Raw genomic sequence first — 20000 nt, forward strand, 5'->3', positions numbered from 1 at the left:
TGTGTATTCATGTGTGTGTGTGTGTGTGTGTGTGTGTGTGTTTGCACCACACTGTAAGAGGAGGAAGTCTCAAGCTGCGTTCCACAACAGTGTTGACAGCAGGAAGCAGATCAAAGTGCTAAATGTGCTGCGTTCAGAGGCTGCTCGGAAAATGTAACTTCCACTTTTAGAGTTTAAACAAGGTTTAAAAAAGAAAGAAAACCGAGATACTTAATAAACTATAATAAAATACATGATAACAATTACTTTGAAGATAGATGCAATGAATAAGTTCACAAACTATAAAAAGTTTAATAATATTAGATGAATCCTTGTGGTAGTTTAAACAATAAACACATTTTTTTTGTTTTGACACTTTCGACGTATGGATGAAATAAATACTTAAATATCTCACCAAAATCTTCCTCTTAATCATTTCAACAGTTGCTGGTATTTTATGATGTGAAATTATAATTAATAAGGTATGTATATATATATATATATATATATATATATATATATATATATATATATATATATATATATATATATACATATATCAAATTCTAAGGAAAGAAAGAGGTGGACAATTCTTTTAAAAATATAAAATAAATGTATATATATAATAAATAATAAAGTAAAAAAACAAAACAGTGAATCTTTATGAGACACCACCCTCAACATTATGGCATTTTTGACCCAAAAAAAATGAAGAAAAAAGTTTCATGTTATGGCTGTAACACTCAGAAATACGACAGTTTCATTAGATCTTGAAGGCAGCACGGTTGTAAACCGCGTCGCTGTTGCTCTTGAACGCATCTCTTGATTCAACACAGCAGACGGAAGACAAACAGGAACCGAGCTGAAGAACGAGGTGAGACGTTGTGTATTTATATTCTTTTATAACGTAAATACTCTAAATATTATGTTGCGTTTTAAACGCAGTCACGAACTAACTTATGACGTCACTTCCAGGAAGGAGACGATGTTACTATTGTCCTATTTGTTTTGGACTGATACACAAGACACGATAACAGTCATGACGCGCTGCACTAACAGTCTGTAAAGTAATCACGTGTTGACCCTGAACGCACCACGGCCATTTAAAATCACACCAAGTCTGAAGAACGAGCCGCTTCACGAAAACTGCGTTTTGTAAGGTTTGTGATTGTAGTGGGCGTAACCCAGGCTTGACTGACAGCTGTCTGCGCCAATAGGAGAGAGACCAAAACAAACACACATATATATATATATATATATATATATATATATATATATATATATATACATACATACATACACATATATACATACATATATACATATATATATATATGTGTATATATATATATAATTAAAGATGATAATAATAATCTTCATTTGTAGAGAGATTTCATACAGTCTGCGTTTAAATGCTGTACATTTAAAAAATAAGTTTGTGAAATAAGTTATTCTCTCTGTATATATAATATTTCAGTTATTGTGGATTCTTTACTGTTTTTTTATTTTTTTGTATTTATAATACTTATTTTAGATTTGTTTATAGTCTCTAATCCTGTACATTTCCCCACTGCGGGACAAATAAAGGATTATTTTATTTTATGAAGAAATAAAAGTGGGAGGAAGAAAGCGTGTTCTGCACCCACATTGTAAGCGTCACTTAAATGATTCCAACATGAATAATAACCGGAAACATCTGTACATTTTAATATTGAGCTTTGCAAAAAAAAAAAAATTAAAAGCCTTTTTATTTTGCACGAAACATGAACTTTTATTTGTGGATTTTAAACTCCGGCAATGTTGCAAAAGAAAAAAGGCCCGGATGGCATTTAAAGGAATAGATCATTGAACATAATGTCTCTGATTTCTGTATATTAATGGAGGTTTACCTGCAGCATGACGAGCCTCCAGCTGAGTGCCGAGGAGGAGACGGTGGAGAGGTTCCTGGACGCCGCGGCCCGAGGAGACCTGGTCCAGGTGTCCTCGCTGCTGGCCCTCGGGCCCTCGCTCCTCAACCGGACGGGTCACAGCGGCTGGACGGCGCTGATGCTCGCCGCCCGCAACGGCCACTACGAGGTGGCGGAGGCGCTGCTGTCACACGGGTACGCGGAGCTGGGAGGCAACGAGACATGCCACACGGGACTTTAATCCACCTTTATGTTTCATGCATCCCTTCAAAGCTGCACTAACGGGTCTTTGGCCACTAGAGGGCAGAAGAACTCACCACCTTGTGAAGTACATCTGTATTTGTTTGTGGTTTGTTGTGTGAATACAGTGGTGGTGAAGTAAAAGTAGAAACACTACAGTGTAAAAGTCCTGCATTACATTCTTATTGTATTTCAAAATACAAAAGTCAGAACCAGAATCAGAAGTATTGGCAAATATACAAAAAGTAGAAGTACTCATAATGCAGAGTGGCCCATTTCAGAATAATCAAAATCATATTATTGGTTTATAAATACAGAATTAATGTGTTCATCTTTTTAATCTTGTAGCTGGAAAAGATGGTGCTCATTTTAATTACTTGATTCTTGCTGGTTAGCTTGTGAATTTACACCCAAGGGACCAATAAAGTGTATATATATATCTATATCTATATAGATATAGATATATATATATATATATATATATACATCTATCTATCAGATCGCCTGCTTCTCCTAAAACCTAAAATCTCTCTTCTGTTCTCGATCTTTGGAGCTGCGACAAGTTCTCCGTGAACAACTCGTCTCAGAGCGCCTACGATGTCGCCGCCTTCTGGGGCCACCGGCACGTCTCCGACCTGCTGGGCCGGACGGGCGGCGGCCCGCCGGGCTTCGACCTCCACCCGCCGGAGAGCTACTTCGGCAGAGAGACGCTGAACCGGCTCAGCGCCAAGAGGACCGACCGGGTCTGGCTGGAGGTCAAACAGAGCGACCCGGACACCGTCTACCTCCTGTTCTCCAACCTCAGCCCCATGGTCAGCGGCCCAAAGGAGGACGGCAGCGCAGGGGTACGACGGCATACGCTGCGATTATTTTATTTGAAGCAATCAACACGTTTGGAAATCACACTAATGAGTGATAAAGTCTCTTTAGAGGCTACAAGCAGAAACCTTTTGAGCCCCAAAAATAATTGAAAAGCAGCTTTCCTTTTAAAACAATCGCCGAACCTACAAGAACCTACATCGGAGCCAGATTAGCGATTTCCATCTTTCAGATGGTGCTTGAACCCATCGACGCTTTCGTCAGAAAAAGCAGCCAAAATAAAGCTTCAAATTGTAATATTATATCAAAGAACATTGCACAAACTTGCCCAAAAAACACTCCAAACTGCTCCTGTAAAAAACACGATTGACTCCTCTGAGACCGACTGTCAAGTGACAAAAACTTGACTGAATTTCAGGAAGTGAACACCGAGCGGAGACATAGTTCAGTGTTGATAGCTTGTAGAGCCTTTTTAAAACAATGCTACACTTGTGTGTTGTACTGCAGAAACTTCTTCTAGCCATAATTCTTCTGTTTCCATAGAGCAGCAGGATGCTTATAATGCAGTGAAAGTCAAAAGCTACAGAGGGTAAAAGGTGGCAGCAGCTGTTGATCATTGGTTTGAGAGATAAGGGAACCCAAACACCAAAAACAACCTTCTTATCACAAAGTCAACTTTCAGCTTTTACAACAGTAAAGTGCCACATCGTCTGCGTAAAGGAGGAGCCTCGCATTCGCATTGAATGTGGAAATGTAATTTAAAAGCAAAAGTTTTAAATCCAATTTGGATGCAAATCAATGCACGCTTTAACAGATTGGGTTCAGTGGTGCATGCAAGTTCATTTTGTTGGTCGGTCTGACTTCCTGTCGGATGTTCAAATGGTTTTCTTACGGTCGACCTTCTGACTCTTCACAGGTGCAGACCAAGCTGTGTCGGTTCAGATACGAGGCCGTCAAAGACCTTCTCCAGAAACTCGCGACTGTGCTCGTCTTCCTCGGAGTGGAGAGGAGGAAAAAGCCCTCCTCTTCCTCCGCTCACCCGGTGGATGGCGTCTTTGAGCCTCCCGCCTGGTTCGCCATCAACACGGATGAGGACGCTGCCGAACTCCTGAAGCGCTGCGGGGAAAAGAACTGCTGCTTCCCGAAGACGCCCAACAGAGACCTGCTGCGGTTCAGCGAGGACGAGGCCGGTGAGGACGATGGAGGGTCTCCGGTCTTTAGCCGATTTGTATACGGCGCTCGTGTTTTAAACCGGCGCTCCGTCTCTCTGCAGGAGTCGTGGCTCAGGCCCGCTCGGTGTTGGCCTGGCACAGCCGCTACAGCTTCTGTCCCACGTGCGGCGGCAGCACCGCGCTGGAGGAGGGAGGCTACAAGAGGAGCTGCCTGAACCCTGGCTGCAGGAGCCTAAAGGGAGTCCACAACACCTGCTATCCACGAGTCGGTAGGCTGCGAGACCATAAACTCATGTTTACTGAGAGAATACATCAAGAGAGAAGTCTATACAACCAGAGGAGTCGCCCCCTGGTGGTCAGGAGAGAGAATGCAGCTTTAACACATGAAGCATAGACTGTTATACAACCAGAGGAGTCGCCCCCTGGTGGTCAGGAGAGAGAATGCAGCTTTAACACATGAAGCATAGACTTCTATACAACCAGAGGAGTCGCCCCCTGGTGGTCAGGAGAGAGAATGCAGCTTTAACACATGAAGCATAGACTTCTATACAACCAGAGGAGTCGCCCCCTGGTGGTCAGGAGAGAGAATGCAGCTTTAACACATGAAGCATAGACTTCTATACAACCAGAGGAGTCGCCCCCTGGTGGTCAGGAGAGAGAATGCAGCTTTAACACATGAAGTATAGACTTCTATACAACCAGAGGAGTCGCCCCCTGGTGGTCAGGAGAGAGAATGCAGCTTTAACACATGAAGCATATACTTCTATACAACCAGAGGAGTGGCCCCCTGGTGGTCAGAAGATAGAATGCAGCTTTAACACATGAAGCATAGACTTCTATACAACCAGAGGAGTCTCCTCTCCTCACCAGCTCCTCTCTCCTGTGTGTCTTCAGACCCAGTGGTCATCATGCTGGTGATCCATCCTGATGGAAACCAGTGTTTACTGGGAAGGAAGAAGATGTTTCCAGTCGGCATGTTCTCCTGTCTGGCTGGATTCATTGAGCCCGGTAAAAAAACACACACACACACATAGCGTGCCAACGCTCAAAGGAACGCTCGTTTTTTGCTCGTCTCTGGTCACAATCGAAGGCCCCTTCGATTGTGACCAGAGACGGACACACGGGTGTCATCAGCATGTGGAGGCGTTGGCTGGAGTCTTCTGGTGCTGTGGAGCTTACGTTAGTTTAATATTCAGATTTTCAAATATATATTTATATACACAGCTTGAAGAATCCAGCTCAGAGGAGACTCAAAGTCTCTACCTCTGACCCACTCTAAAAGGAGCACACAGACTGCCGTTTATCTTCAGCACACTCTCAACCTCATTGTACAACACCTTGATCTTAGCTATGAAGCCAGCGCTGAACCCAAACTTCCCCAGGACTTTCCAGAGGAAGTTGTGTTCAACGCGGTCAAAAGCCTTTACCTGATCTAGAGAAATCAGACCAGTGTTAATACCCAACGAGCTGGAGACCTCCAAAACATCCCGAATGAGGTAGACATTGTCTACCATGGACCTGCCGGGTACACAGTAGGTCTGGTCCCGATGGATGACCTGCTCCATAGCTTCCCTCACACACACATACACACATGCATACATACATACATACATACATACATACATAGCATTGTCTCACCTGTAGCTCCTCCCCTCCTCAGGGGAGACGGTGGAGGAGGCGGTGAGGAGGGAGGTGGAGGAGGAGAGTGGGGTGAAGGTCGGCCCGGTCCGGTACGTCTCCTGCCAGCCGTGGCCGATGCCCTCCAACCTCATGATCGGCTGCCTCGCCGTCGCCGTGTCGACCGCCATCAAAGTGGACGACGACGAGATCGAGGAAGCCCGGTGGTTCCCGCGGCAACAGGTACAAACCTATATTGATAACAGTCGCACTGAGGACAACTGATAAGACAATAACAATTGATAAGTACACTAAAATCTGTGTAAATATACTACAGTCATATTGAGTAATAAGATATTGGTGTCATACATATTACATATTGTAGAATTTAAAATGTGAAAAAAAAATAAAAAAACAGACAAAACAAAACGTTTCTCTTTGTTCCGTTGAGGTCATCGACTCCTTCAGAGGAACCAGAGTAACCTTCACCGTCCCGCCCAGACAGACCATCGCCCACCAGCTGATCAGACACTGGATCGCCGTGAACTCCAACCTCTGACCTCTCCACCCCCCAGACGCTCAGAAGGGTCTCAATTGTTCCCGGCACATTGACAGCACCGCTGGTTCTTGTAGTCCCTCAAAACTCGGGTGAGAACGTACGTCAACGTTGGACGAGTCATCAAATTAAAAAGGCAGAAACGGAGAACGTTTAACTTTTAGGTTGTAATGCCTGACCAATGCAGAAAGATAATAATAACAATAATAATATTAGGCAATAATGAGATATTAAACAGTTTCTTTGTCAATACCAATGGCGGCCATCTTTAAACATTTATTAAACATATGCACAAGAGAAAAAGATTAATCGACTAATGATGATGGTGATGATGATGATGATGATTATTTCACGACAGCGCGGTCAAAACAACAAGATGGCCGACCGTTGACGCTGATGCACGATAAACGTTGACGAACTGTAAATATTCTAATAAATAAATAAATAAAAGTCGTTCTCGGTGTATTTTGGTGCCTCCTTGATTCCTTTCCTCGCCTCAACATTCATCCAACAGTCGGAAGAGTTCTCCGCTGTCGTTAAAGTCAGTCGGCCAATAGGAGGAGAGAAGACTCTGTGTCGACAACGTGATCGCACATTACATTTGTGTTTGTCTGCTTTCTTCATTCTAATATTTGAAAAAGCACAACAAAAAGTTGTTATTTCAAACTCAGCATGGACCATTTTGTTATAATTTAGTTGTGGCGGCACGAACATTGTTCTTAAGAACCAACGGGCTTCATGTGTCTGGAGGATGAAACAAGAGTCTTCTCTTGATGGATATGTTCACCATAAACCAGGAGGGGGATATTCCAATGCACCTCCTTTGACAGCTGGAGGCGCTGGCGTTGTCCACCCTGGTCCAGCGGTCCTGAACCTGACGGGCGGGACAGAGGGCGGGACTTTGGCTGTTCTCCCATTGGACCAGAAGGAACTGGAGACCCACAAGTGGCTGCTCAGTGATGACCAATAGCAACACCATCTGTCACCTTATGGAAGTCTGTTCAGCCCGTTGCAGCCCCGGAACACTTTAAGATCCTCTTTTAAAACGGCCACGGGTCCAAAACCCTTGAAACTTCTGACGTGTTGCAATAAGTTTTATCTGAACATCTGACACCTGCTTCCTTCTCTGATAGGAACGCCCGGGACGTTGCACAAGTTAAACTTGCACGTCACGGATCTGTGAGCCATCCGGTAGCAACACGATGCGTTCAGGATCTCTGAGGGGAAACAGACGTCTGAATGTTCAAACTGCAGAACGGCAGCGTGCCAACGCTCAAAGGAACGCTCGTTTTTTAGAGGGGCCTTCGATTGTGACCAGAGACGGACACACGGGTGTCATCAGCATGTGGAGGCGTTGGCTGGAGGAGATGTATTCTGGTGTTGTGGAGCTTACATTAGTTTAATATTCAGATTTTCAAATATATATTTATATACACAGCTGCAGGTTTCCTTTTTTTGGCAGGAGTGTTATCACTGCTCTCCGGCAGGACATCGGCATGGAACCAGAAGCCAGCGTCTCATTAAAAACATCTAAGATGTCCCTCGCAAATATGTCCCAGAAGGCCTTATAGAATTCGGCAGTGAGGCCATCAAGGCCGGGAGCACGCCGTCCCTGCATGCCCTGCAAGGGGGCCTTCAGCTCCTGTAGGCTTATGGGCCTGTTGAGCTCCTCATTAATGTCCTCAGAGACCTGAGGCAGCTCCCCACAGAACCCCTCCATTAATGACTCCTCCTCCCTGTACTCACTGGTATACAGGGAGGAGTAAAAGCCCACCGCTCGCCTCCTGATCTGGCTTGGTTCCACAACTGGCTGCCCTGCGTCTCCTAACAGTGAGTGGATTACCCTCCTCTGCCCACTCTTCCCCTCCAGGCCGAAGAAGAAGCTAGAGGGAGTGTCCATCTCCGTGATGGTCTGGAATCGTGACCTGACCAGTGCACCCTGAACTTTAACGTCTAACAAGTCGGCCAGAGCCATCTTTTTTCCTTTGAGGACTTCAATATGTCCTCGATCTCCTGTGGACTCACTTAAACTCTCTAGCTCCACTATATCAGTCTCCAGGTCCTTCATAGATCTGGTGATGTCTCGGGTGACGTTGAAAGTATGCTGCTGACAAAGAAGCCTAATCTCAATCTTACCACGGTCCCACCACTGCCTAAGACTGCTAAAATCACTCTTCCTCAGCCTAAAAACATCCCAGAAATAAATAAGAACCTCTCTAAAATTCTTATCAAAAGTTAAAACTGAATTAAAATAACAATACGCGCTCTTGGGTAAAATGTCTCTAATAAAAACATGACATAAAAGCAAAGAATGATCAGTAAAACCAGCAGGAACAATACTGCACATTTTAAAAATATTAAAATGGTGCTTAAAAACATAAATACGGTCTAACCTGGCTGAGGAGATCCTCCCCTCCCTAAAGTGGGACCATGTGTACTGTCGGCAGTCGGCATGCATCCTTCTCCACACATCCACCAGGCCATGAGAATGGACCAGCCTCCTCAGAACCTGCTGTGAAGCTGGATGTGGCTCTGTGTGGTTACGGTCCTTTAACTCATCTTCCGTACAGCCATTTAAAACATCATTAACTTTTTGTAAAAACAGCTTCCTCTCTGCACCGGTTGCTGGAGCATACACATTGATAAAAACAACAGTAAAAAGGTCAAACCGTGCTTTAACTAAAAACAACCTCCCCTCGATGGGTTTGACCTCCAGTGAAACCAGGATAAAAGACCTGGAGAAGAGGAAGCCCACTCCTCCACTGAGGTTTGTGTGGTGACTCAGGAGGACTTCCCCTTCCCACTCCCTCCTCCAGTCGGCCTCGTTGGTGCTGTCGCTGTGGGTCTCTTGTAGGAAGAGAACATCAATGCCTTTCATTTTTTTAAATTCATAAATAGATGTTCTCTTCATAACATCTCTGGCTCCATTAACATTTAAAGTTCCGACTCTGAAAGTATCCATTAAAAGAAAAATGTTTAAAACAAAAATAAAAACCAATAAATTAATTAAAACATACATTGTAGCTTTCGGCATCACCCTTATCCATCACTTCCTTTATTTTTGTCGTAATTTTTCTTAATCTAAAACCCTCCTGCTCAGTGAAGCCGGACTCCTCCCTCCGGCTCATGTGGTGTCTGGCTGAGGTATAAAATAAGTTTATGCCTTTTGTTCGTTGTAAAAAATACTTAATTTTTTCTGCCGTATACATTTTCTGTTGCTGACTTCTGGTTAAAACCGCAGGAGTATTGCTGCTGTCAGACACCTCCCCGTCACTGCTGTCTGACCTCTGCCCCCGACCCGTCTCCTTGCCCTCCCCCACCTTGCTGGCCTTGGTGCCACTGCCTGCCCTCTGGGCCCTCTTCTTCCTCTTTGAGGCAACTTTAAAATCCCCAGCTTCCATCTCCGCTTCTTCCACCTGCTCAGCCCACCCACCTACACTTTCCTCCTCCGCCTCTACTTCCCCACCAACCTGCTGTGCTACCTCCACGGTCTTCTCCCCAGCACCATTAACCCCATTTCCTTTTCTTCTCCTCCATCCTCACCATTTCCCACCCTAACCAAAGCCTCCCCCCTGCTGCTATGGACACCCTCACCATCATTACCACCACCACCATTATTACCACCATCATTACCACCACCACCATTATCACCACCACCATTGCCACCACCACCACCACCATTATCACCCTCACCATCATTACCACCAACACCATTATTACCACCACCACCCTCACCATCATTACCACCATCACCATCACCATTATTAAAGTCTCTACCTCTGACCCAACATGAGCGTATTCATCAAACTAAACACTTGAAACTTGAACGAGAACTTCTGACGTGTTGCAATAAGTTTTATCTGAACATCGTGAAGCCCGGGACGTTGCACAAGTTAAACCCGATAGCATCAGTTCAAAAGTGGACGAACATGATCGGCACATTTGATGGATAAACATATTGTGACACTTTTTTGCAGAACTCAGTGCTGCTGGGAATTCCTCTGCTTCTCGGTGAGCCTCAACACACCCTTAGGGCACGACCCCGTGAGTAGTTACCGGTGCCTGGATGGGACAAACGGCAGCGTGCCACTCACTGGTCTGTCCTTGCGGGTCAATGCTGAGACGTGCACGGCAGGGTTTGAAGCCAAGGCCGCGTTCCCCTCCTCCACCACCAGGAGCTCTTTCTTCTTCTTCTTGTTCGGCGGCTCGTAACTCACCCGGTATCCAAGGATACGATCTGCACGGAGAGACGGGACGAACTGCATTTATTCAGAGTTCGTTTACTGAAACTTTAACTAACGGATAATAGTTCAGTCCAATTTAGATGTTTGTTAGTTTTGAATCTTGCGGTCGAATAATTTTTCTGTGTTTTTTAATTCGTCCACAAATTTGTGGACGTTTTCTGCCACAGAACCAGTGACGTTTGCTCACATTGCTGACAACGACGGAACAAAAAGATAATTATTTCATTGATATACTATTCAAATTTTTTCAAATGTACCTTCCACATGAGATGATGGTGAAAAGACCCCCAGTCAGTTTTCTCCACTCTGAAACACCTCTGGAGGCCAAGAGGGCGCTGCGCATGAACAAAAAACACATTTTCAGCCTCAGAAAGTATTCACACAGTTTCACAAAGTCTCTTTGTCGGTTTCGTCCCCGCGTCCATCTCGTGAATCCTAACCCAGAATTAATAATCTCGCTGTGAATGAGCCGTTACCCAGAGAGTTGTCCAGCGTCCTCGCGCTGACGTCATCGCTCCAGATGCCGGTCTCCTCTCTGCAGAACACAGCCGCTCTGTAGATGGTGGACTCCAGGAGGTCTTTGATTGTGTAGTTCAGGGTCTGATCTCGATGAGCAGGGACCGAGTCTGATGCCTGGCAACAACAAAAAACAATCAGCCAATGAATTGTAGAAATCTGTGTCTCCAGCAACCGAAAGCCTCAGATATCAGCTGTGTCACACACTTTTCAGTATGTGTGTGTGTGTGTGAATCTTATACTAATGGCGTTGTGGGGACTCACACTCACTGATGCATTGCTGGGACTCATCTGGGGACAAGCGCAGCCATATAAGTGTAACTTTATTTTAAGGTTTAAGGCCTCATACATAGTTAATCAAACAAACTGCACACAATAAAATACAATTGTGGGCCAAATTGTAGCATTTTGTAAAAAATACCATATAGTGGTTGTACAGTGGTTAAAGATCCAGCCTGCAGGTAAAAAGTCAGGACCATAAGTGGTAGAAGTTTTTAGTGTCCATGTTTTACTATTCTATTTCTTGATTAATATTCCTACTGCATTAATGTATGTTTCATTTAAACATTGGTTTATATCCTGTTGTTTAGTTTAATCTACACCAATGCCTCATATTAGATAAGAATTTTAATATATGTAAAGCTGTCAGATAAATGTAGTGAAATATGTACCTCTGAGATGTAGTACAGTAAAAGGTACAATATGTACCTCTGAGATGTAGTACAGTATAAAGTACAACATGTACCTCTGAGATGTAGTACAGTTAAAAGTACAATATGTACCTCTGAGATGTAGTACAGTTAAAAGTACAATATGTACCTCTGAGATGTAGTACAGTATAAAGTACAACATGTACCTCTGAGATGTAGTACAGTATAAAGTACAACATGTACCTCTGAGATGTAGTACAGTAAAAAGTACAACATATACCTCTGAGATGTAGTACAGTAAAAGGTACAATATGTACCTCTGAGATGTAGTGGAGAAGTATAAAGTAGAAAAACATGAAAAGTACTTCGACATCTTACTTAATTGAGTAAAAGGTACATTGCAGTCGGGTGTTTCGTAACTAAGGATAATAACCTGGGTCCACATGGGAGTGCTGTGGACTCGGAGCTGACAGGCTGCTGTTCCGGAGTCCTGGAACGAGTCCTCAGCGGAGCCACGTAGACTTAATACAGGCCGAGGGGGTTTGACTGAGGAGAGGAGACAAGGAAACAAGGAGAGGAGACAAGGAGTCGGCGTTCTCCTGGAAAAACTTCACATGAATCGACAAGAAGACGGGTTGCTGGTATCGGTCACTGGGCAGGAAGCATCCGGTCCACAGACCTGCGTCATAAAGGACCACGGCATGAGGTCCAGACCGGACCCCCTGCCCCACCACGTAGTCCCTGATCCGGGCCGTTACGCTGAGGACGGAGGCCGGGGTGAAGATTGTATCTGTATATGATTGTATCTTCACTAAGAAAGAAGAAGAAGAAAAAGGAGAAGAAGAAGAGCGAGAAGGAAGGAAATTAAAACAGAGGTCACTCAGAAGTTTCTTCAATCTTTACTTTTCTAAATGCACCTTAACAAGAGAGTTCTTCTTCATGTCAGACATATGAAGTTAATCATTTGGACTTCAAATTAATAACCAATCAAAAAGCAAGAAAAACAACTGAGGTTAGAATTTAATTAAACAGATAAAAATCATTAAAAAAACATAAATAAAAAATCGAGAAACAAAAGCCGCCTCCCTCTCGTTCACCTGCTGAAGATGAGCGAGGCGTCCGACTCGGCTGTTCGACTCCCGACTCCACTCGCACGTCACGGATCTGTGAGCCATCCGGTAGCAACACGATGCGTTCAGGGTCTCTGAGGGGAATCAGACGTCTGAATGTTCAACCTGCAGAACGGCAGCGTGCCAACGCTCAAAGGAACGCTCGTTTTTTAGAGGGGCCTTCGATTGTGACCAGAGACGGACACACGGGTGTCATCAGCATGTGGAGGTGTTGGCTGGAGGAGATGTCGTCTGGTGTTGTGGAGCTTACGTTAATTTAATATTCAGATTTTTAAATATGTATTTATATACACAGCTTGAATTATTATTATTATTGATCTAAAAATTAAAACTGTGAAACGAATATTCTACTTCTCTGGGGGAAGGAGTTACGCAATACTGCTGCCTCTTTTTTAATTTCATTTCTTATATAACATATATATATATATATATATATATATATACACACATATACATATGTATATGTATAAACATATATGTATATGCATATACATATACATATATATATATATATATATATATATATATAACATATAACAAATGTACAGCTGCTTTTTTTTCTTCTTTTTTTTCCTGATGCGTCAAAGAGGAGATGAGTAGTGATGGTGGACGAGGAAACATCAGATAACTGCTGTGTGTGTGTGTGTGTGTGCGTGTGTGTGTGTGTGTGAACACTTTACTCTCAGTAATTTAAGTACATTTAGCTGATAAGAAGGGTTTGAATGCAGTAGTATTTACAGCGTGGTATTAGTACGAGGTACTTGTTCCAACACTGTTTATACGTCATGAAATATAGAGATTGAGATGCTGTGCACTAAAACGTATTCTTTTAAAGTTGGACAGCAATTGAAGCAGAGATATTAGTTTCATCTTCATAGACTGAAGCCTTCCTTTCCCTTGTATGGTTATGTAAAACAGCCCCCCCCCCCCCCCTCTAACTTCCCCTATTGCCCCTATAAAGGAGGCGGCCCGGCGCCCAGTGACCGTTGTCTCTGCTCGGCTCCACAAGTTGCCAGAGATTGTTTTCATCCGACGTCGTTGCTGTTTCTGTTTGCTGGAGGATGGCGATGAAGGTCGTTTGGGCCGCGGTGCTGCTCGCGTACGGAGTCTCTACGGGCGCTGCAATGGTAGAGCACGGCGGTTCGATTCCCGGTAACATTAGCTAACAAGTCGATGTGTTCCTCTGATTTCCATGCCTTTCTTCTCAGGACCCCGGTGCGTCGGGCTCTACCCAGACATTCACACTGGACATGGCTGAGACCTCCGTTGACGACCGGTACTTCGGCTGTGATCACCGGATGGAAGGAGAGTTGGCAAACAATTACCTGCAGAATGAGAGGAATGCGGACACGGACTTCAAATTTTCCTGGGATGCTGCGGTGTCGATGTACGATGCGAATTACAACAAAAAGAATCCAGTGCACAACGACCCAAGCGCACCGGACCTGACAAAAGACGAGGTCATTGCCATCTACACCTACACCTCTGCCCCGGGACACTTCTATCAGCCTTTTAATGAAGCCGTTCGAACCCAGGGACCTCAGTACAAGACCACTTTCAAGTTCCACGCGCTCCACTATTACCTGACTAAAGCCGTTCAACATCTCAAAGTTAGCAAGTGTCTCACCGTCTACCGCAGAACCAAGGTGAACTTCAGGCCCGTCAAGGTCAACTCGGAGGTTCGCTTCGGCTCTTTTGCCTCGAGCTCAAAGTATGACCTCAACTCCAAGTGGTTGAGCGCCGACAACTTTGGAAGCCAGACGTGTTTTGAGGTCGTCACGTGCATGGGAGGAAACGTCCTAGAGTACGCCAAGTTCGAGACAGAAGCAGAGGTCCTGATTCCCCCGTACGAGAAGTTCAAAGTCACATCCGTGGAGACCAAGTCCACGAAACCGGGTCTCCCGTGCGCCGTGGTCTATAAGCTGAAGAGCACAGGTGCATCATCCAAATACAATTGCGCTCTTTTCTCAAAGTAAGCACCAACGCGTTTGTCGGTGCCGTGAACACAACACGTAACATTTAGGATTCAGGATGCACCGTTTTATATCAAAAATCCATGCGAATATAAAAAATGCATTCGTCAGCGTTTGAATAATTCCACAAACCGTGTTGAAGAACACTGGATGCATGAAAATGAATCCTTAACAAGTGTGTGATAATATAATCTGTATTCAAAGAATCTAAATGAACATCACAATGTGTTTTTACCGTTCCATGTTCTCTGCATGTAAAGCGGACGCGTGATCTGTCCTTCAAAGTTACTGGATGCAAGAAATAAACGTCCTCGTGTTTCACAAGTTGTGTGTTTGTCAAATGTGTTCAAGTCAAAGTCGATGGCGTCTTTTATTTTGTAGGAAGTCTCTTATCTTCCCGTTTCAGGGTCAAGAGTTTCACAATAAAAGCAGCCTGGTTTAGTTGGTACTGTTGGAGCATCCAATCAGTTTAACCCTCTTCAGGTCATGTGACACATGATGTCACTAAACCTCAAACAGCTGCCGAATAAATGACCCAAAACCCGACTGTTCATCCGTTTCTTTCTTTATTTCTACAAAAGAAAAAGTTCAGCTCATCTCAGACAGTTTTTTCTCTTCTTTTTCTTATAGAAAACAAAAGAAGAAAAAAAATCCCCTCGTACAAACATTTAAAAATGACTGACAGCAAAAAAAGAAACGCAAAAGAAAAAAAATACAACTCGCTGTACAGATTAATGGAGTTCTACACACACACACACACACACACACACACACACACACACACACACACACACACACACACACACACACACACTCACACTCACACTCACACTCACACTCACACACACTCACACACACACACAGAGCTTCATGTTGGGTCTCCTCTACGCTCAGCTTCTGAAACATGTTAAATCTCTCTCAGTCCTGAAAAAAACAGATTTCTTCACGGTGTTTTCTGCCCGGCAACAGAGAGAAACGCACATATATAATATATAAATATGAACTTGATTGTGCGGCATTTTCTTTTTTTTGTTAAATGAACACTGAAAAACTTCCTTTGACTGCCCAGTTAGACCGATTCCAACCCGCTAGCTCGGGGCTAACACGCTAGCTCTGGGCTAAGGCGCAAGCTCGGGGCTAATGCCCCCCCCCCCCATCCCCTCCAGGGGCCACGCCCGTGATTCGGGATAGAAATTCGCTCCCCGGCGGTGTTGTGAACTTGATTATCTTTTTCGCTGTGACCTCATCACTTAAGACGAACAACACGCCCCTCGGTCACGTCAACACTTTGGTCCGGACATATTGCTCCTCTACGCCATTTATGATTCATATTCTCGCTCTGATGCTGGAATCCAACCGTTTTTAAGTCCATGATTAGGAGTGCAGGAGAGAGAGAGAGAGAGAGAGAATTAGATTTTTTTTGATTTTTGAAAAACACTTACACACATTCATAATTTCACAGTGTTTTTAAAAAAAAATCACAGGTCTTGTTTTTAAAACAATAAATAAATCATTTGATAAAAAACTGCGCAAACACCAGCTCCTCTTCCACAACAGAACAAACAAGGTTTTTAAAACACCAACGTTGTTTAAAAGCATCCAAATCTCCAATGTGCTTATTAAAACGGAACAGAGCCACACTGCCCCGGCCTCCTGCCCCTCCCTGTTCTCCTGCCCCTCCCTGTTCTCCTGCCCCTCCCTGGCCTCCTGCCCCTCCCTGTTCTCCTGCCCCTCCCTGGCCTCCTGCCCCTCCCTGTTCTCCTGCCCCTCCCTGGCCTCCTGCCCCTCCCTGTTCTCCTGCCCCTCCCTGGCCTCCTGCCCCTCCCTGTTCTCCTGCCCCTCCCTGTTCTCCTGCCCCTCTCTGTTCTCCACTCTCTTTTTCCTTGTTAAATAAATGGCTATTTTGGCTTCCCCAGAAAGGTAGTTGAGGAGCTGCCACTTTTCTTTTTCTGCTTTTTTGTAGGCAGCTCCCATGATAAAAACCACATTAAAAAGACTAAAAACCAATGTTAAAAGAGTGAAGGAACCTGAAAGTCTCTTGCACTCAGTAAAAACATGGTAGATAGTCTCTCGAAGGTCACAGAAGGGGCACCGGCTCAGGACAGCGGGATTAAGAACGGAGATAAAAGCGTTGCAGGCGACAGCACCGTGTAAAATCCTCCACTGGAGGTCGGCCGTTCGTTTCTTGAGGGGAGGTTTATATAAAATCCTCCACTGTGGGCCAGGTCCGCCTTGTCCCAGTCTCTCTGACCACACAGTCGGAGGCCTGTTGCACAGTCCGGACCTGTTGGTGCTCTTGACACAATTAAAATACAGTCTTTTTGTCCGCTCTGTGTAATGTCAATGCTTCCAGGCACGTCGTAGCAAGCAGGGGGCCGGTGAGTTCCCCCAGCACCGGGCTCAGGGAGATCTCGGGGAAAGGGTCTGCAGGGTCCGGCTCGACTTGTCCTTGGCTGTAGTCCATGAGGAGGCTCCTCTCCTTCCCAGTCAGCCTCTGCCTCCACAGCTCCAGGAGCCTCCTCGCCACCCGGACAGAATGCAGACCCAGCAGAGCGCCCAGGGCCGGGGGGTCGCTCAGCGTCGGCCCCACTGCATTAACCAGCTGCTGCAGGCACAGGGTCCGCGACCTCAGCAGCGCCCCCGTCAGTCCAGGGGTGACGCTGCTGCTGATGTCCAGCTTGGCCCTGTGAATCAATGGCTCTCTCAGCAACCAGTACAGAGAGTTAGACTGTGGGCATCTTTCACGAGTAAAAAGGGCCCACGACTTAAAAACACCCTGATAAAACGGAGGCAGCCCACTTAACTTTAAAATGCTAGAATCCATTAAAAACAGAGCAGTATCCAGCCCCAGGTTGTTAGCACGTCTGAGGATGCAGCTGGCCACATCTCGCCACACTAAAAACTCCGGACTAGTCAGGTAATTTTAAACAAACTGAATTCTAAAGTGGCTGTCCGGCTGGCCAGGTGGACCAGGCCCTACCTTTAAAAGACATCGGAGGGAGCAGCCACTTCCACTTGGAAAGTTTTCCCTCAATCTTTTCTGTGACGCCCTCCCAATTCTTTTGGACCACGTTTTCCTGTCCGAGATATATCCCAAGATATTTAAAACCGTCCTTCCTCCACACTAGTTTCTGGGGAAGGACTGGGAGGCCGCCACACCATTCACCGACAGCGAGGGCCTCACTTTTCTTCCACTTCACCCTCGCTGCCGATGTCCTGCTAAACACCTCTACGATGTTGGTTAAAAGGTCTGCGTCCCACTGGTCCTTAATAAAAAAAACAATATCGTCGGCATAAGCTGATAAAATCATTTTCTCATTAAAACCAGGTAAAACCAGTCCTTGCAGGGTAGAGCGTATCTTCATGAGGAGGGGCTCCAGGGAGAGTGCATAGAGCATCCCGGACAGAGCACAACCCTGCCAGACCCCTCTACCCACTCTAAAAGGAGCACACAGACTGGCGTTTATCTTCAGCACACTCTCAACCTCATTGTACAACACCTTGAGGGAGGCGGCTTTTGTTTCTCGATTTGTAGTACAGTTAAAAGTACAATATGTACCTCTGAGATGTAGTACAGTAAAAGGTACAATATGTACCTCTAAGATGTAGTACAGTATAAAGTACAACATGTACCTCTGAGATGTAGTACAGTAAAGAGTACAACATGTACCTCTGGGATGTAGTACAGTAAAAGGTACAATATGTACCTCTAAAATGTAGTACAGTATAAAGTACAACATGTACCTCTGAGATGTAGTACAGTATAAAGTACAACATGTACCTCTGAGATGTAGTACAGTTAAAAGTACAATATGTACCTCTGAGATGTAGTACAGTTAAAAGTACAATATGTACCTCTGAGATGTAGTACAGTATAAAGTACAACATGTACCTCTGAGATGTAGTACAGTATAAAGTACAACATGTACCTCTGAGATGTAGTACAGTAAAAAGTACAACATATACCTCTGAGATGTAGTACAGTAAAAGGTACAATATGTACCTCTGAGATGTAGTGGAGAAGTATAAAGTAGAAAAACATGAAAAGTACTTCGACATCTTACTTAATTGAGTAAAAGGTACATTGCAGTCGGGTGTTTCGTAACTAAGGATAATAACCTGGGTCCACATGGGAGTGCTGTGGACTCGGAGCTGACAGGCTGCTGTTCCGGAGTCCTGGAACGAGTCCTCAGCGGAGCCACGTAGACTTAATACAGGCCGAGGGGGTTTGACTGAGGAGAGGAGACAAGGAAACAAGGAGAGGAGACAAGGAGTCGGCGTTCTCCTGGAAAAACTTCACATGAATCGACAAGAAGACGGGTTGCTGGTATCGGTCACTGGGCAGGAAGCATCCGGTCCACAGACCTGCGTCATAAAGGACCACGGCGTGAGGTCCAGACCGGACCCCCTGCCCCACCACGTAGTCCCTGATCCGGGCTGTTACGCTGAGGACGGAGGCCGGGGTGAAGATTGTATCTGTATATGATTGTATTTTCACTAAGAAAGAAGAAGAAGAAAAAGGAGAAGAAGAAGAGCGAGAAGGAAGGAAATTAAAACAGAGGTCACTCAGAAGTTTCTTCAATCTTTACTTTTCTAAATGCACCTTAACAAGAGAGTTCTTCTTCATGTCAGACATATGAAATTAATCATTTGGACTTCAAATTAATAACCAATCAAAAAGCAAGAAAAACAACTGAGGTTAGAATTTAATTAAACAGATAAAAATCATTAAAAAAACATAAATAAAAAATCGAGAAACAAAAGCCGCCTCCCTCTCGTTCACCTGCTGAAGATGAGCGAGGCGTCCGACTCGGCTGTTCGACTCCCGACTCCACTCGCACGTCACGGATCTGTGAGCCATCCGGTAGCAACACGATGTGTTCAGGGTCTCTGAGGGGAATCAGACGTCTGAATGTTCAACCTGCAGAACGGCAGCGTGCCAACGCTCAAAGGAACGCTCGTTTTTTAGAGGGGCCTTCGATTGTGACCAGAGACGGACACACGGGTGTCATCAGCATGTGGAGGTGTTGGCTGGAGGAGATGTCGTCTGGTGTTGTGGAGCTTACGTTAATTTAATATTCAGATTTTTAAATATGTATTTATATACACAGTTTGAATTATTATTATTATTGATCTAAAAATTAAAACTGTGAAACGAATATTCTACTTCTCTGGGGGAAGGAGTTACGCAATACTG

At 44.8% G+C, this 20000-nt stretch overlaps 2 protein-coding genes and 1 long non-coding RNA gene across 5 annotated transcripts; 2 read left to right on the forward strand and 1 right to left on the reverse strand.

Moving 5' to 3' along the window:
* The first annotated feature begins 756 nt into the window (after positions 1–756).
* On the forward strand, positions 757–6755 carry nudt12 (nudix (nucleoside diphosphate linked moiety X)-type motif 12). Of its 2 annotated transcripts, none has more exons than XM_034542217.1 (8): positions 757–853; positions 1875–2081; positions 2680–2971; positions 3862–4135; positions 4219–4386; positions 5012–5125; positions 5778–5977; positions 6186–6755. In XM_034542217.1, exons 2-8 carry the CDS (start codon positions 1876–1878, stop codon positions 6291–6293), a joined length of 1362 nt encoding a protein of 453 aa, XP_034398108.1. In that variant the 5' UTR covers positions 757–853; position 1875; the 3' UTR covers positions 6294–6755. The 2 variants fall into 2 exon arrangements, with proteins under 2 accessions (XP_034398108.1, XP_034398109.1); XM_034542218.1 differs by having other exon boundaries at positions 764–853; positions 1863–2081.
* A 3218-nt stretch (positions 6756–9973) lies between these two features.
* Positions 9974–13117, reverse strand: LOC117736606. Of its 2 annotated transcripts, XR_004609977.1 has the most exons (6): positions 12798–13117; positions 12380–12511; positions 12134–12246; positions 11011–11167; positions 10792–10869; positions 9974–10527 (listed from the first exon to the last, which is right to left on the reverse strand). It is a non-coding gene; the product is annotated as an uncharacterized LOC117736606 (long non-coding RNA). The 2 variants fall into 2 exon arrangements; XR_004609976.1 differs by lacking the exons at positions 12380–12511; positions 12798–13117 and having other exon boundaries at positions 12134–12373.
* A 690-nt stretch (positions 13118–13807) lies between these two features.
* LOC117736605 (erythroblast NAD(P)(+)--arginine ADP-ribosyltransferase-like) lies at positions 13808–15127 on the forward strand. Its single transcript, XM_034542046.1, has 2 exons — positions 13808–13957; positions 14039–15127. Exons 1-2 carry the CDS (start codon positions 13892–13894, stop codon positions 14804–14806), a joined length of 834 nt encoding a protein of 277 aa, XP_034397937.1. The 5' UTR covers positions 13808–13891; the 3' UTR covers positions 14807–15127.
* The last annotated feature ends 4873 nt before the right edge of the window (positions 15128–20000 follow it).

The sequence above is a fragment of the Cyclopterus lumpus genome, chromosome 9 (assembly GCF_009769545.1).
Source record: "Cyclopterus lumpus isolate fCycLum1 chromosome 9, fCycLum1.pri, whole genome shotgun sequence".
Taxonomy (NCBI): Eukaryota; Metazoa; Chordata; class Actinopteri; order Perciformes; family Cyclopteridae; genus Cyclopterus; species Cyclopterus lumpus.

Coding starts and splice junctions, on each gene's coding strand:
- nudt12 (XM_034542217.1), top strand. CDS start 1,876: ATGACGAGCCTCCAGCTGAGTGCCGAGGAGGAGACGGTGGAGAGGTTC. Junction 4,136..4,218: donor GTTCAGCGAGGACGAGGCCG/GTGAGGACGATG, acceptor GTCTCTCTGCAG/GAGTCGTGGCTCAGGCCCGC. Junction 5,978..6,185: donor GGTGGTTCCCGCGGCAACAG/GTACAAACCTAT, acceptor TGTTCCGTTGAG/GTCATCGACTCCTTCAGAGG.
- LOC117736605 (XM_034542046.1), top strand. CDS start 13,892: ATGGCGATGAAGGTCGTTTGGGCCGCGGTGCTGCTCGCGTACGGAGTC. Junction 13,958..14,038: donor TCTCTACGGGCGCTGCAATG/GTAGAGCACGGC, acceptor CTTTCTTCTCAG/GACCCCGGTGCGTCGGGCTC.